This window comes from Hemibagrus wyckioides, linkage group LG07 (assembly GCF_019097595.1).
Source record: "Hemibagrus wyckioides isolate EC202008001 linkage group LG07, SWU_Hwy_1.0, whole genome shotgun sequence".
Lineage (NCBI taxonomy): Eukaryota > Metazoa > Chordata > Actinopteri > Siluriformes > Bagridae > Hemibagrus > Hemibagrus wyckioides.
Window position 1 is genome coordinate 19,422,356 of NC_080716.1, and position 15,416 is coordinate 19,437,771.

At 37.9% G+C, this 15,416-nt stretch overlaps 1 protein-coding gene across 5 annotated transcripts in view; it reads right to left on the reverse strand.

Moving 5' to 3' along the window:
• Positions 1-15,416, reverse strand: part of nhsl2 (NHS-like 2) — a 69,546-nt gene that overhangs the window by 11,061 nt on the left and 43,069 nt on the right. For all 5 annotated transcript variants that reach the window (XM_058394168.1, XM_058394170.1, XM_058394171.1 and 2 more), the window contains exon 2: positions 3,555-3,707. In XM_058394168.1, coding sequence (XP_058250151.1) covers positions 3,555-3,707 — 153 coding nt within the window. The remainder of the gene's footprint in view (positions 1-3,554; positions 3,708-15,416) is intronic.

The following is a 15,416-nucleotide window of genomic DNA, read 5'->3' on the forward strand; positions in this document are numbered from 1 at the left end:
ACAAATGTAAATCTTCTCTAAACACTAGAAATCATATTTAAACAAGCCTACCACTTGAAAACACTTGAAGTTCCTAAATAAGACTTATAAACAACTCAAAAAACAAAAAAAAGTTTTATTACAGTTTCAGGGAAATTCTTTGACTTAGAGGAAGGTCAGGAGTTATTACAGATAAAGTAATGTTTGACTGACTTTGGTGGTCTCGATGATAAACTTATGAATGAAATTCATGTTGTAATATTAGTCTAAAAAAAGTAAATAATAAACAGAAAGTATCACCTACATGAAAACAACATGCATACAAAAGTTCCATCATCTAATGATCAAATTTGTCAGCTTGTGTGTGTGTGTCTGTTTGTGTGTGTGTGTGTTTGTGTGTGTGTGTGAGAGAGAGAGAGAGAGAGAGAGAGAGAGATCGTGCTAATTTAATTAGTGGTTGATTTTAATTTAGATTTAGCTACAGTTTAACTAACCATGAGAAGATAGCTAGTAAACAATGGAAGATAAACACTTGAATAATGTGCAGTGTGGAGAGAGCATTTAGTTTGATTTTACAACCCAAACACTCAGTGAGGTATTTCTAGTTCATCTGTGCTGCTGAACTACATATTTACTGTTGCTGAGCAGTGGAGGGCTGTCAAAACTTCAATCCTGTCTTGCATTGCTTTTTAAACTCCACAACCTCTCATCCTCACAACCGAAAAAACACCTTCTAAGAGCTTGCTGCCAGTAAAAACAGTAAACAACTAAACATGATTGAACTACTTTAGGAATAACTTGGATTCAAGAGTCTAGAAAGTCACCATGAAACTAAACTGCACCAGGTTTAATTATAGTGCAAAAATACTAGGTATTAGGTAAAACTAGGTACACAGTATTCCTAAATCTACTAGTACAGCTAAAGGTATCATCAAGGACTTACAGTATACAGTGTGTACAATTTTATCATCTCATTGGGCTGGATTCACATTCAACCAATCTGACCATTAAGACGACCCCAAGTTCTTAGCAGCCTATGTGTGAATTAATCAGAGGACAGTATTTAATATTATTTGCATTCAACCAGATTATACACTTAACATAATTAATGTTAGCACATTATACGGCATGGCAACCATGACCTGTCAGACAAAATGTAGTCTGGAGAGATCATTTACTGTTTGATTTATAAAAAAATCCAAAACACATGAGAGTATCCAAGTGCAGGTTGCCACTTCAGGTAACATCACATTGCTTCTCTTGTTATAATTAACAGATCCATAATACACACAAAGCTAATGAATTCTTGAATTTGATTGGTTAGAAAGAGTTGATTATTATTATTATTTTAGATTTTATTAATGCACTTGCTCTGATACATCATAGTTAATTTAGTAACCACTTAAACAGTGACTTGTATAACAGATGCTCTCCATAATATAAGCTTAATAATAAACAGATTCAAATGTTTCTGTGATTTAACAAAGAACATCTCTTTTGTAAAGAGATGTTTATATACCATGTTTGGAAGGAGTCCCGGGTGTCAGAACTTAGTAACATTTAGTAGGACTTTCTGATATATGGTTCCTCAGTAACAGGATGGTGAGGGAATAACTGTAGCTATTTAATAATATATTATATATATATATATATATATATATATATATATATATATATATATATATATATATATATATTTAGCATTTTAAACCGTTACAAAATAGCTGTGGTTTAAGAGGAATAAAAAAAACATTAGGACATGCTGTTAATGGAAAATAATGAGGCAATGGATGGATGCTCAGTACATTTCTGCAGGTTGCAGTGCAAGAGCTGCTTTTATTAATGCCAAAATGACTATTAATTAAAAATGATCATAAATTATTAAAAGGTTTTGAATTTTCTGAATTACTTTTAGACTCAAAAGAGTCCTAAATTGGGGACAAGCATGCCCATATTTTTTGGAAAAATGTTCTAAATGATCCTCGATCATTTTAACCAATAGCAAGCCGAACAACTGTAAAGCATTTAAATGTCAAAAGATTTAGATGTAGCATCAGCACAAACATCATGTTAGGAGCTTGAGAGCATCTTTGTGGCCACACCTGACAAACAGGCGCTTAAACACTAAGTTCAAAGAGGCTTTGATCTCTCGTCAGTTCGGGTTCATCAGGGAGCTACAGTAAGTGCATTCACGTTGCACTTTCATTCAAACAAAAGCGAACATAGACAAACCTTTCCATCACTATTATGTTGCTGCATACTGGAAGGTTGGAGGACAGTGCTGTAGGAATATGCACGATCATTTCAAATGACATCAATTTCGAGAGACAGAATTAGTTGTTAACATTAAAAAAATAAAAAAATCAAGCAACATCCTTTTCATGTATTTTTAACTCCTCAAATGAACTGCCACTACTCCTTACGGAGCAGTACAACCACTGAGTCACAGCAGAAGCATTTTGTTCACGGCTTCTCGATTATATGAATTCGTTTTTGTAATATTTACTTTTCTGTTCTCACACTAACATGATATGCGATTTTACATGAACTATAAATATATCAGATTTTAATGTCTGATATTATTATTAGACTATGTTTGGGTAGGTGTCTTTTAAATGTACAAATCATTTTAATTCATGCACTGGTGTGTCATACAATGATGCTCTAATCTGGAACTTGAACCTGAACTAAATAAGCAGACTGAACATCAAACTGAGCATCTGATAAACTGTCATTCATAAAAGGAAAACTGTAATCATTAATGACTCACCAACAGTTAAAGATCCAGCTTTTATACCATATGTGTCTAGATATGAAAATATGAGACACACACACACGCTGACCACCCACTCTTCGCTGTTTAAGCAAAATCTGTGCTTTCAGTGTAACACAGTGTTCGGCAAGTACTGTACCACACACACACACACACACACACACATACACAAACTCACAAAGCATGACGAACATCTGCTCATCCTTAACCATTAATCCATTAATATGTGAAAAGCAAAGACTGACAGAGAGCAGAGGAAGGAGAGCCCCTGAGAAGGAAATGCAAGCTGCATACAAACACATACACACTCTGTGAAGCGTCAGGAGGCATCTGCATCGATGTATTCATTCAGTCAATTATAAGAATGAAACGAACAGACAAGAGGTGACTGTATCTTTCTCCCAGAACAAAATACAGAGAATCATAGATATATAGAAGGAAAAGAGGGGAAAAAAGGGGTGGACATGGGCAGGATGTAAAGACGACGCAGCAATAACATGGAGCAATACAAACACTGTATTGCTCACACACACACGCGCACAAGACATTTGCAATAAAAATAAATACATGCAGTCATAAAAGATACAGCCACACACACTTCAAATAACAATATTCACTGAATATTATCTAACATCTAGCATATCAGTAATCTGAACATAAGTCATTGACCATCAAAAACAGATCCTTCTGAACCCCTTACACAAGCACACATCAGCACACACACACATACATACACACACATACTCACAAACACACACACACACACAACTTGCACACACGCCCTGCGGCTGGAGGTTCCTACCTTGCAGCAGGCTCTGGAGGTTGAGCTGAGCCTCTTGGTGCAGCTCCTGCACACACTCCGGCCTACTCCACGAGCCAAACACATTCACATGCTGTTGCCATGACGATTGGAAGTGGGCCGTTCGCTTGCTCTCCGAGTCCAAGTTGGTGGTGGCTGGCAGAGGGAGAGAGAGAGAGAGAGAGAGAGAGCGAAGAAGGGAGAGATCAGAGAGAGACAGAGAGAGAGGGGGGGGAGGGGGGGAAAGAGAGGGAGAGAGAGATCAGAGAGAGGGAGAGAGAGAAGGACCCAAATAAAAATTGATGATATTTGCATAGGTAATATCAGCAAGCGAGGGTTAGGTGTGGTGACGTTTGTGCAGAGATACAGGATGAGCCGCTACAGCTGGCTGCATTATTGTAATCACAATAACAGTCCATTTATCATTTACTTGTTTATCTGCAGAACTATAAAAAGGCAAAGAAGTGCACATGCAATTCATTATATCTGTATTCATTACAGCAATGGATCAGTGGCTAAGGTTCAGTAATTATGTCTGGAAGTTTGTTAGCTCAAATCCCAGAACAGTTGGAGAGACTGCAAGGCCAGTGAGCAAGAGCACGACCTCAGCCAGGTATTTAACTTGACTGCATTATGGCTTTTCTGTTTTCAAGTGACTGGGTCACATCTAGTTCAGCGTTAAACCTCTTGCCCTTGCTCAGTTTTTTGATACCTTTAGAATTATATGTGATATCTAAATATGTGGTGAATCTTCAAAATGAGAGATTTCTATTTCAATTTCAATTTTATTCGTATAACGCTTTTAACAATAGACATTGTGTCAAAGCAGCTTTACAGAACAAATATAGAACAAATAGTTCAAGATTAATATTAGATTTATATTTACATTGACTTGTATTTACCCCTAATGAGCAAGCCTGAGGCGACTGTGGCAAGAAAATATCTCCCTTAGAGGAAGAAACCTTGAAAGGAAACAGACTAAAAAGGAAACCCATCCTCATTTGGGTGACACTGCAGAGTGTGATAATGAATAATGTCCTTTCTACAGTCATATGTAGTCAGTTGGAGTTGTGTAACCAGGAGCTCCTGAGCAACTCATAAATAAACTCAACATCTGAGTTCATTATAGATTTAACACTAACTCCTCTGCTTTCTTTTGGATTTATTCACTCAAGTCATCATCTTCATTCATTCATCCTCAGCAACCTTCATTTGTCTGCAGCAACTGTTCCTATGCCAGTTCATTGCACACAGACATTCACACCCAGGGTTAATTTAGATTCACCTAATCATCTACCAGCATGTTTTCAGTAAGTGGGAACCGAAGAACCCAGCTGAAACACACAGAGATTTTAGAAAAACCATTCACAAAAGCCCCACAAAAGCAATAATCTGAGCTCAGGAACGCTACATGCTGCACCACCATGCCACCCTTCACTCAAATCCTCAAACTACAGTAAGTGAATAGAGATGAGCAAAACTATCCTTTCATGTGACTTTTCAGCTGTAAAGCTGCTTTGAGACAATGTCCATTGTTAAAAGCACTATACAAATAAAACTGAATTAAATTAATGTCCTCTGTCACTGAGGAACGTCTATGAAAATACACCACTCCAGGAGTTTGACTGCATGGTTAAAGTGATGGCTGGATACGCAATACAACTCACCAGTTCTTAAGTTTAGCCAAAGGCAAATAAATTAAAGAATGTATTTTCCAGATATTATATCAGCACCCTAAAGCATGATTCCTTTAGCATGAGACAGTAATGAAAGGGAAAAAAGAAAGTGAGAGAGGGAAACTTATTCCCCAGGAGGTAAGCTGTGTATAGTTAATTACATGTTCAGCACTTCTTCTCCAAAAAGGAATTTCTACACGATTCCTCTCATTATGTAACACTGCCTGATGAGACACCCAAAGGAGCAGATTTAAAAAAAAATCGAGCTGTGAATAGGGAAAAACAGAAGGGGTACTAGAAGATAGGACAGGATGGGTGGGTTGTGGAACAGTAATGATGGTAAGAGGCAAGGTCATATGCACAGTGCAGTTTATCTACCTGATATAACATGTGAATGCAAATGCATTTGTGCTCTAAGGGCACAATACTGTAAGATTCCTGTAAGACACACTGATGAAAAACTCACTGTTAATGAGACCATCATGCACTGAGTGCATCAGGAAATCTTTGGAATATCTGCATCGCATCCCATTCAGAATGAAACCATTTTTTTTTACTAGCATTCAAAAGAAATAAATGGATTACAAGTGAATTAAGAGTTATTTATCATAAACAGATTTCAGCACATGGCTCTTCCTTTTGTGTTTGTTCAAACTGAAGACTGTTACTCTATTTAGCCACAGTGACTTAACCTTAAATGGGCAAATAAAACAAGTACTGGGTGGACACATGTCCTTCATTTCTTATTTTTCTAAGTTGATCCATGGTTAAAATAAATTAGTTGCAACTTTACAGTAGTCTAAGCAGACTTAGTTTAGGCTCAGGGTTAGCTTTAGTTAGCCAGCTAGCTATGTTTTTCAGTAGTATTCTGGTTGTGTTTTTAAAGCACTACAAGTTATAACATATAAAGGCTTTAAAGGCTTTCCCAAAACATATTGTATTGTGATACAATAATACACAGTGCTTTGTGTGACTACACAGATAACACAGATCTAAGGTCTAAGGAGGAGCTCCAGTAGGCAGAAGATCAGAGATCATGTCCTTCTTGTGGCATCTGAACCCCCACATGCACAGTGACATACATGCTATGATTAATTAGCCAAATATATTCAGTCTCATTAGCATCTGATTAACTGGCATGCACAGAGTCAGAGCTCCAGGACACTAAGTAAGGCCCAGTGTGGCCCAGTGGCTAAACCAAAGTTCTTCTCAGTGTGACTCTAATCACTGTGAAGGAGAGGGCATTCAAAAGGGTTCGGGCCAAATCTACTAACTCTACAGCCAAAAAACAGCAAGAGAATAAGCTGCCATCTTTTTTGCAGAACTTCAGTTTTAATATTTTTCTGAACACAAGCAATCTTTCAACCCAGTGGTGTAGCCAGGAAATCATTTCAGTGGAGCAGAATAAAGAAATGTTAAATTTATCTCTTAAACAGAAAATCACATGAAAGAGAAAAGTGCTTAAATCATACCACTGTCACGTCATCAACTCTAGAATCTGCACATTTTCATTGCTATATATTCATCTATTTTCCTGAGGGAAAAAAAAGGGACCTGAAGACAGACACATCCACAGCACTATTTTTGAGGCTACATAAGCACAGCGGAAGTTTGTGGGTGGCTGCTGTCAACAAAAGGTAGAAAGAGAGAGAAAGAGAGAAGCTGAATCATTTATTCATTTTTATCTCTTGTTTGTTTGTTCGTTGGATTCGTGGCCATTGAAGCGCAATGGCTTTAACAAGCACAGGGAGTGACTGGCAGAGTAAAACAGCTACCCTGTGGAACAATCAAGTGTGTGTGTGTGTGTGTGTGTTCAAAGGACCAAACCTTCATGTCACTTGCTTTATATTTTATGTAGCTTTTGTCTAAACTGTATCTCAGTCGACAGCACATATCATCAACTCATTAGAGCAACACAGCACAACACACAGGGGACTGGTATGTGCAGCTGTATTCCCTAGCGTAAGGCGTATACACACAGAGCACAGGACAAAAAGGTGATAGAACTGGGACTTGAATCACCCTTACAATGATACCCTCTGTCTCATTTTTTATGTTGTTTCAGGACAGGATCGTTTATCATCAGGCCTTCATCGTTAACCGAGCTAACTTTTCACTGTGCACTGTAACTAAGTGTTGTCTTAACAAGCCTTTGGAAGAAAACTTGTGAAGATCTCACACAGCATGAGCAAAAATATGCTTGAAAGGTTAAATCACCGTCTGTCAAGCTCTCTCATGGACAGAATTTGGCTGACTGACGATCTCACACATGTTCATGAGGAGGCTTTAATGTGTGTGTGTGTGTGTGTGTGTGTGTGTATGTGTGTGTGTTTGTGCTGTGATCACAAGCCGAAAGCTGCCAAAAGCAATTACTCCCAGAAAGTAATTGTAGTGACAAGAATCCCAATTCAGATTCTCTTTATGGCCCCAGTTTTCTGATGCCTCTCTCATTCTCTCTTTCTCCCTTTCTTCTTCCACTGATGTGTGAGATTGCAGCCTTTCCAGCCAGTGAAGCAGATGCCGCACCTGATGAGGTTGTTACGTGGTGCAGAGAGACCAGCACCACTGATAAAGAGTTTTCAACTAATATGGGCAGAAAGATGTGCTCTACATTAGCATAAAAATCTGTTCAGAACTGTCCAAACAGGAATTAGAGAAATACTCCAATCCACTGCATCTGTAGTGTACATGTGATTGTCATGAAAAATGTTTCCTTTTACTGAAAAAAGAAGAGACCTGTTTATTCAAAACTTGGATGTGTTCAATTCTGTTAAAAAATATAGTTAGAAATACAATATGAAGACTATACCCCTTTCGAATAACAATAAGATTACAAAAGCTGTTCTTATGCAGTGGGATTTAACTTCCTCCTTATCCTTATTATACTTCCAACCTTATCTGAGCACTCTAGAAAACTTGACATTAGTAATGCATAAGCACAAATTCTTCCTCTTCTAAAAAATACACATTTACAGCCTAAGTAACAAATACAGTTAACTAAAGGCTTCATGAAAGTATTGTATTTCAGATAAATTTTCTGGACAAGATTAAGCATCTTAGATTACTAAAACCTTAAACTATTAAAATATGTTTAAATATCTTTTGCTTAAAAAAGGGAAATTCTTATCTGTTATATTCATATGTACACTGTGATAGATAAAGATTACTTTGAGAAGTGCTGAAATATTCTTTTTAATATGCTGTTCCTCTGCTTGTTGGAGACATATGGAGGATCAGAAGGAAAATTGACCCGAGGACTTGAGTACAGACAGAAAGGGCATTGATGGGTGCATCGCTCATGCTTTTGTACCACCGAAGGTTAATCGTTTTCACGATCGGGTTAAAAAGGTGAATCTCATGAGCAAGACGACACAGGTAGATAAGACTAATTGATTCACCTGATCTGTTGAAGGGATAGCGCTTTTACACGCTTGCAAATGAAAGCAGCTCCAGCAAGTTTTTTTTAAAGCCATGGTCTCAATCCAGAGTTGAAGGAAACGATGACATAATATTTATACTGTGATAAATGATGTCACAATACAATACTGTGAATTTTAGAACACTAATCATGCTATAAAACTATCATAGCAAGTGCAAATGTCTAGAATATGGGCAAATTGATCTAATATTTTTATAATGAGATGATTAGAAATTATATATAAGGTATAACATTATGGGTATTGGCAGATGATGTGAATAAGACTGATTACCTCCTCATCATGGCACCTGTTAGTGGGTGGGATATATTAGGCAGCAAGTGAACATTTTGTCCTCAAAGTTGATGTGTTAGAAGCAGGAAAAATGAGCAAGTGTAAGGATTTGAGCGAGTTTGACAAGGGCCAGATTGTGATGGCTAGACGACTGGATCAGAGCATCTCCAAAACTGCAGCTCTTGTGGGGTGTTCCCGGTCTGCAGTGGTCAGTATCTATCAAAAGTGGACAAGGAAGGAACAGTGGTGAACCGGCGACAGGGTCATGGGCGGCCAAGTCTCATTGATGCACATGGGGAGAGAAGGCTGGCCCGTGTGATCCGACCCAAAAGATGAGCTACTGTTGATCAAATTGCTGAAGAAGTTAATGCTGGTTCTGATAGAAAGGTGTCAGAATACACAGTGGTCATGGCTCATGGATGGGTCATGGCTGTTTTGGAAGCAAAAGGGGGACCAACACAATATTAGGCATGGTTGGTGTATAGTCAAGATATTGTCACTGAGTTAAAATATACTGAATTTGTAACATTTCTATCTCCTTCTTTTTGTGTATTAGTTGCTTTTGAGTAGATCTTAAATAAAAAATAATAATCAAGCCAATGTTTTCGACAGGATTTTTAAATGCAGGTAAAAACTAATCCGAGTGTGAACTCAACACAGACAGTATGAAAGTCAGAGATCACATCTGCTCTAAATACAGTATATAAATAAGACTCATAAAAACAAACTGTTCTGTTTTTTTTTATTTTGTGCATATGTTTATCATGGTTGTGTCTGTGTTCACCATGGTTACTGTACATCTCTACAGCAGTACAGCTCAAGAGAGAACACAATGTGATTACAGCAGAGAGATAAAGAGAGAGAAATGTTTTGAAATCAGATTTAATCTGTTTAGCATTTGCGTGGTAAGCATAAATACAAGTGTGTAAGTCATAGAGGCATAGTCAACTGGCATTAATAGCTGTAGGTTAGGTGCACACACACACACACTCACACAGTCTGTAGTCATATAGACTATATATAGATAGTGCTACATAAGCTCTATGCCAGCGAGCAATGAGTCTCTCTCTCTTACACATAAACACTATTACACATACACACTATATATATATGATATGGACCTATATATATATATATATATATATATATATATATACTCTGTGTATATGTGTGTGTGTGTTGGCTCAACTACCATGTGTGTGTGTGTGTGTGTGTTGGCTCAACTACCAGTGTCACTCACTATGACTTACACACTTGTATTTCTGCTTATACACACACACACACACACACACACACACACAGAGTGCCGTAAACAACATGTCCTATTTGCCCATCTCAACACTTTTGAATATCAGAGCCACTTCGACCAAAATGCTCAATTTATGCCAATCATTGCAGCAGCAGCACAATGCATAAAATCATGCACATACAGGTGAACAGTTTCAGTTAATGTTCACATCAAACAACAGATTGGGGAATAAATCTGATCTCAGTGACTTTCAAACAAGTGCCAGAAGGGCTGGTTTGAGTATTTCAGATTCTGCTGAACTCCTGGGATTTCTGTCTCTAGTCTCTAGTGTTTACATGGAATGGTACAAAAAACACAAAATGTCCAGTGGGCAGCAGTTCTATAACTGGGGCCTGCATAATTATTACTAATTTATAATCTCACACACACACACACACACACACAAGCTTGTATCCGAATGGCTACAGTAATATTTGGAGAAAGAAATGGGATATTGAGTGATAGTGATGCCGTTGTGTGTTTGCATGCTCTGCAGTGTCCCCAACTCCCAGCAGTGCTGACTAGAGGGACTGCTGCTTCCTTGCTGCCTGCTCTGCAACACATCATCCCCTCCTGCCTCAATTTCCTGCATGTGTACTCTCCTGCATGACACAGAGTGACAGGAAAGGCAGATTGGGAGAGAAAGTGTGTCTGTGTGTCAGTATGTCTGATAACAAAACACACACACACACACACACACGTCATACACAGTTCCCTCTGAGAGGAAGCGCCTGGGAGGCGCAGGGAGGAAACTGAGGCAGTGGCCTTTGAGGGGTAAATCAGCATCCACCCTGGTCTTCTCCACCTCTCACATTCATTCTGGACACTGCTTCCCATCTGTTATCCGTCCATCCTGGCCTCTACAGTCCAAGATTTTCAAACAGAAACTACATTAGTCTAGCCTCAGTGAATTAGTGAAGTAGTGTTAGATCCTTATTTTTAATCACCTTTATTTGAAGAAAAAAAAAAGCCCTGGGCTTGTTATTTTTTTCAACAACCTTTTACAGTGAACTGTACTGAAAACAAGGCATCCAATCTGGCAACCCTGCTGGGTTCATGTGTGTAAACTCAATTTTATTAAAAGGTAATAAAACATTACAAGTCTTATTGGGAACATATTAAGGTCTTATTAAATCTGTTTGCTTTTTTTTCGCTTAGCGAAAAAAAAAAATTGGCTTTGAATGCAGTACAGTAAAATAAGTAGACCTTTATATAAACGCACTCATTAAGAGGTCCATAGCACTAACCACATTTCCCCTGAGATGCTGAAATGAACCAGTCTTACTTAATCCCAGCCTACACCACTAAGCAACTAAATACTCCCCATGTGCCTTGCAGTGCTAGGTGTTAAAAGAGCCTTTTAAGAGCTTTTTCCCCACATTACACCAGTGTTTGGTAATAAGTCAGGAGCACTGGGAGACATCTCGCTGTTGAAAGCCCAGTGTTGCTGCTGTGAGATCAGTAAAGAGTAGCACATCTCCAACACGTTCACTACACAAGAGACTTTTTTTTCTCTAACAGGAGATGAGAGAAAAGCAACGTGCCCTCATACACCCGTCATGTGCTTTGTTCCACTTAATGGCTGATAGAAAATACATAGCTAATGCTACAAGCTCCTGTAAGTTTTGCTGTCCAGTGGTAGGCTTAAATATTACAGTAGATTAAGACTATTTATACCATGACACTGCTGAATTCTCAAATCTGATTGGTCAGAAGGACTTGATTCATTACCTAGCACGGCAGCTCTGACAATAGTGCCAGCGAAGTGTAATTTAAATGATAGGTTTATATCAATGCGCTCCTTCTAATGTTATCTTTTCTATAGAAACAGATCAAATATTTTGTGTAATCGTTTTGGTGAAGTAAGATTGCCACTGATTCTTATACCTTTTTAAGAATCAGAGGTAAAGCTGCAGCTTTAAGTTTTCTGACACAGAAAAGGTCTTTAGGGTGGAATAATTAAAGCAGGGTCAAATAGCAACCAAAGGAAAAGAAGAAAATGACTAAATTTGACAATGCAGGTTAAAGTAAACACCGTTCAGGTGCAGCTACTAAACACAGAGCTGACAAACTGAGCTTGAGCACGAGTTGGCAGAGAAAGCAACGATCAGAAAGAGGGGAAGTGCGGTTCTACCAAAGAAAACAGAAAGAGCCCATGCTACAAATGCAGAGAACAATCGTGTGATTTCCCCTTCTTATGTGCTCATGGTGCTATTACTCTCCATATTAGGGCATCACTGCTATATGAATCTGCTGTGTATTTCAGAGAAATCTGTACATGTTTGTATACAGCATGTAAAAAAAAAAACAGCATTCACTGTAATGATCAGGGTAAAAATTATCTTGTGGCAGATAAAAAGAGTTATATGTTTATATAAAAATATATGTTTATCCATATATGTGCTTTTAGGCTTATCTAAATGGATGGCACTGAATGCATTTCTGCAGGCAGACAAAACTAACTGCAATAATTGCAATATTTAAAAAATGACCTAGCTGCAAGCTGTTGAACTTCCCATAAAATGTTAAAACAACCAAACAAACAAAAAACAAACTAAAAACTAATTACTATCTGGCAAGCAACATTTCTTTTCAGATTAAACTGTTTTCCTGGCTCTAGGCTAATTATGGTTTTATGGATGCTAGGACCTTGTCTGCAAAAGCAGAAACAATATATAAATTTTTAACATCATGATAATAAAAAGATAACATTTTTATGATTGTTATTTTTAGTAATTCACTGGCAGTTCAGAACGTCTGACTCAGTGTTCCTTCTCAGTGCCATTGCTTTTGACACTAAGTCTGCATAACATTTTCTCAGGGAAACATTGCTATGATGTAATGTCTTCCAGCCAGGTTCACAATTTATTCCATATCTTTAAACCGACCTGCAAAAGGATCGCTACAGTCAAAGGTTTGTTTTATATGCCTTTAGTGTGTGTGTCTCATTCACACTTCCCTACATTTTTTTGCCATGAGCTATATATGAGAAGTTCTGGTGACAGAAGCATCTGGCTGTAGATGCTTTACCTGAATCAGTTATCTACTGATACTGATCCTTTTCTCATTATACAAATTTATTCTACTTTAATGTGATGATGTTTATGTGTATGCTGCTATTTGTTTGAGATTTTTAATCTGTTTGTGCTTTTCATGGTAAAAAATAAAGGCAAAATAAATGTGTATGTGTGTCTGTGCATGAACACTCTACATGCCACACTTCTATTCTATAAAGCTGTGTCAGCACACACTCAGTGACTAATGCACAAGTCTTAGGGTGTTTTCACACAAGGATGTTTGTACTGAGGGGTTTGTCCTTCACATCACCTTCTCAGCAACCCAGCATGAGGTAAGTGAGCATGATTTGTATATTATAATCATATGTAACAATACAGTGTTTATGTACTTTGGCATTTAAGTACACTAAACAGACTCAGAAAAAAACAAGGACCCAGGATTATATCCACCTATTTTTGGGTGCTCCCTTCTCATATCATGAACGTGTAAAGTTTGTTGCCTGGGCACCTTAAAGGCTCCCTTCACCTAGGGGACTAGGCTAGGCATTACACTTCGGTGGAACTTCATGGCTTGGTGGTAAATACACATGCAATATTTCATAACACCCACGGAAACCAGTAGGGCAATAAATACAGTGACTAACAAGGAATCTCGAGCAGCATCAACCATATAAGGAAAGTGAAGAGCAAAAAAGGACAAAAACAAGACAGACAGTATATTGTATGGGGAGAAATGAGGGCAGAAACTGTGGTTATAATAATGTGCACACTGTCATGTAAGCTAATAATGTTATGAGCCCAAAGTATTCATTATGTAAGGCTAATGCTATAAAAACTACATTTTTTATAGAACTCTTGTTGTGTTGATGAATCACACCAATCAGCACAAAGTCTCATGACAGTATGCATCAGTTAGAAGATGCATGTACTCATGCATGTAGACATGCTACATGCTCAGAAATAAGCACTGAGCAGCATTAATAAGAATAGTAAAGCGTGGAAGTGTAAAAACCCCTTTATTTAGTTCAAACCTGCTACCACACTTCCACTTACAATACATGCAAAAGCCAGGAACACAGCTTCAAGTACACAATGCAAGGTTAAATTAGTTCAATGATTCAATGCTGGGAGGCAAAGTATTACGACATATATAGATTATGATCAAAGTACAAAAAATAAAAATGCCCGTTGTGGGCTAATACATATCCAAAAATCCACACAGTGTATAAACACGCACAGTGGGAACAGAGACCAATCCCTCTAATAACTTCCACAGCCCAATGACTGTACAACAGCCTTCAGAGGAAACAACACTTCATCAACTTCCTGTCATGCCATACATGCTCTATGATGCCTGTGAAAATGCTAGATGTGGATGAATGAGTGGCACAGAAGTAGAGGAAAGCAGAGACAGATGCTTATTGGTGGGCAGAGGAAGAAGTTGAGAAAACCCTGCTGCTTCAAGAGCAGCATAATGAGGGCAAAGGAATAAGGAAGTTGCTCATATGAAACCAGCTGTGATGTGCCTTCAAAAAGTTAAAGCGGATTAATTTCACCATCAGTAAATATGCAAAGTTAAAAAAAAAAGTCTAACCCTAACCCATAGGCATGTATTACCACTGAATTACAATTTAATAAAGTATATTAAATATTGTGTTTTGGAGTGTTCATGACTAGAAACTACTACCATTCCCCTCACAGCAAAGAAACATATAGGCAGAATTGCACTTAGTGGATCAAGCTACAGAGTTGATGCTATAAATTCCACACTGATTAATATGGGAGCAAACTGCAATGGCAGTAAGTCATACTACAGCAGCATGGATATCATGTCTCATGTACAATAGAAAAAGAGCTTAGGATTTGTTTTGTAAGAACATCAGTGGATGGCCAGAAATAAAAAGACATCAAAAGGTCTAAAGATCTAGGGGAAGAAAATTAATGGAAATTTATATATAACCTCTGGTGAACAACTAACCTTTCCTACTGGTTTCTAAAAAAAAAAAAAAAAAAAAAGGCCAGAGATAGGGAAAAAGGAGAGTGGGATTAGCTTGGAAAGATATCCTGTAATCAAAAGATACAGATCTATCAGCAGTTGGATCAAAAGATGACTGAGATAAACATGCAGGTTTGGCAGCAGCCTCAAAGACACATTCACACACTCACATATTCAA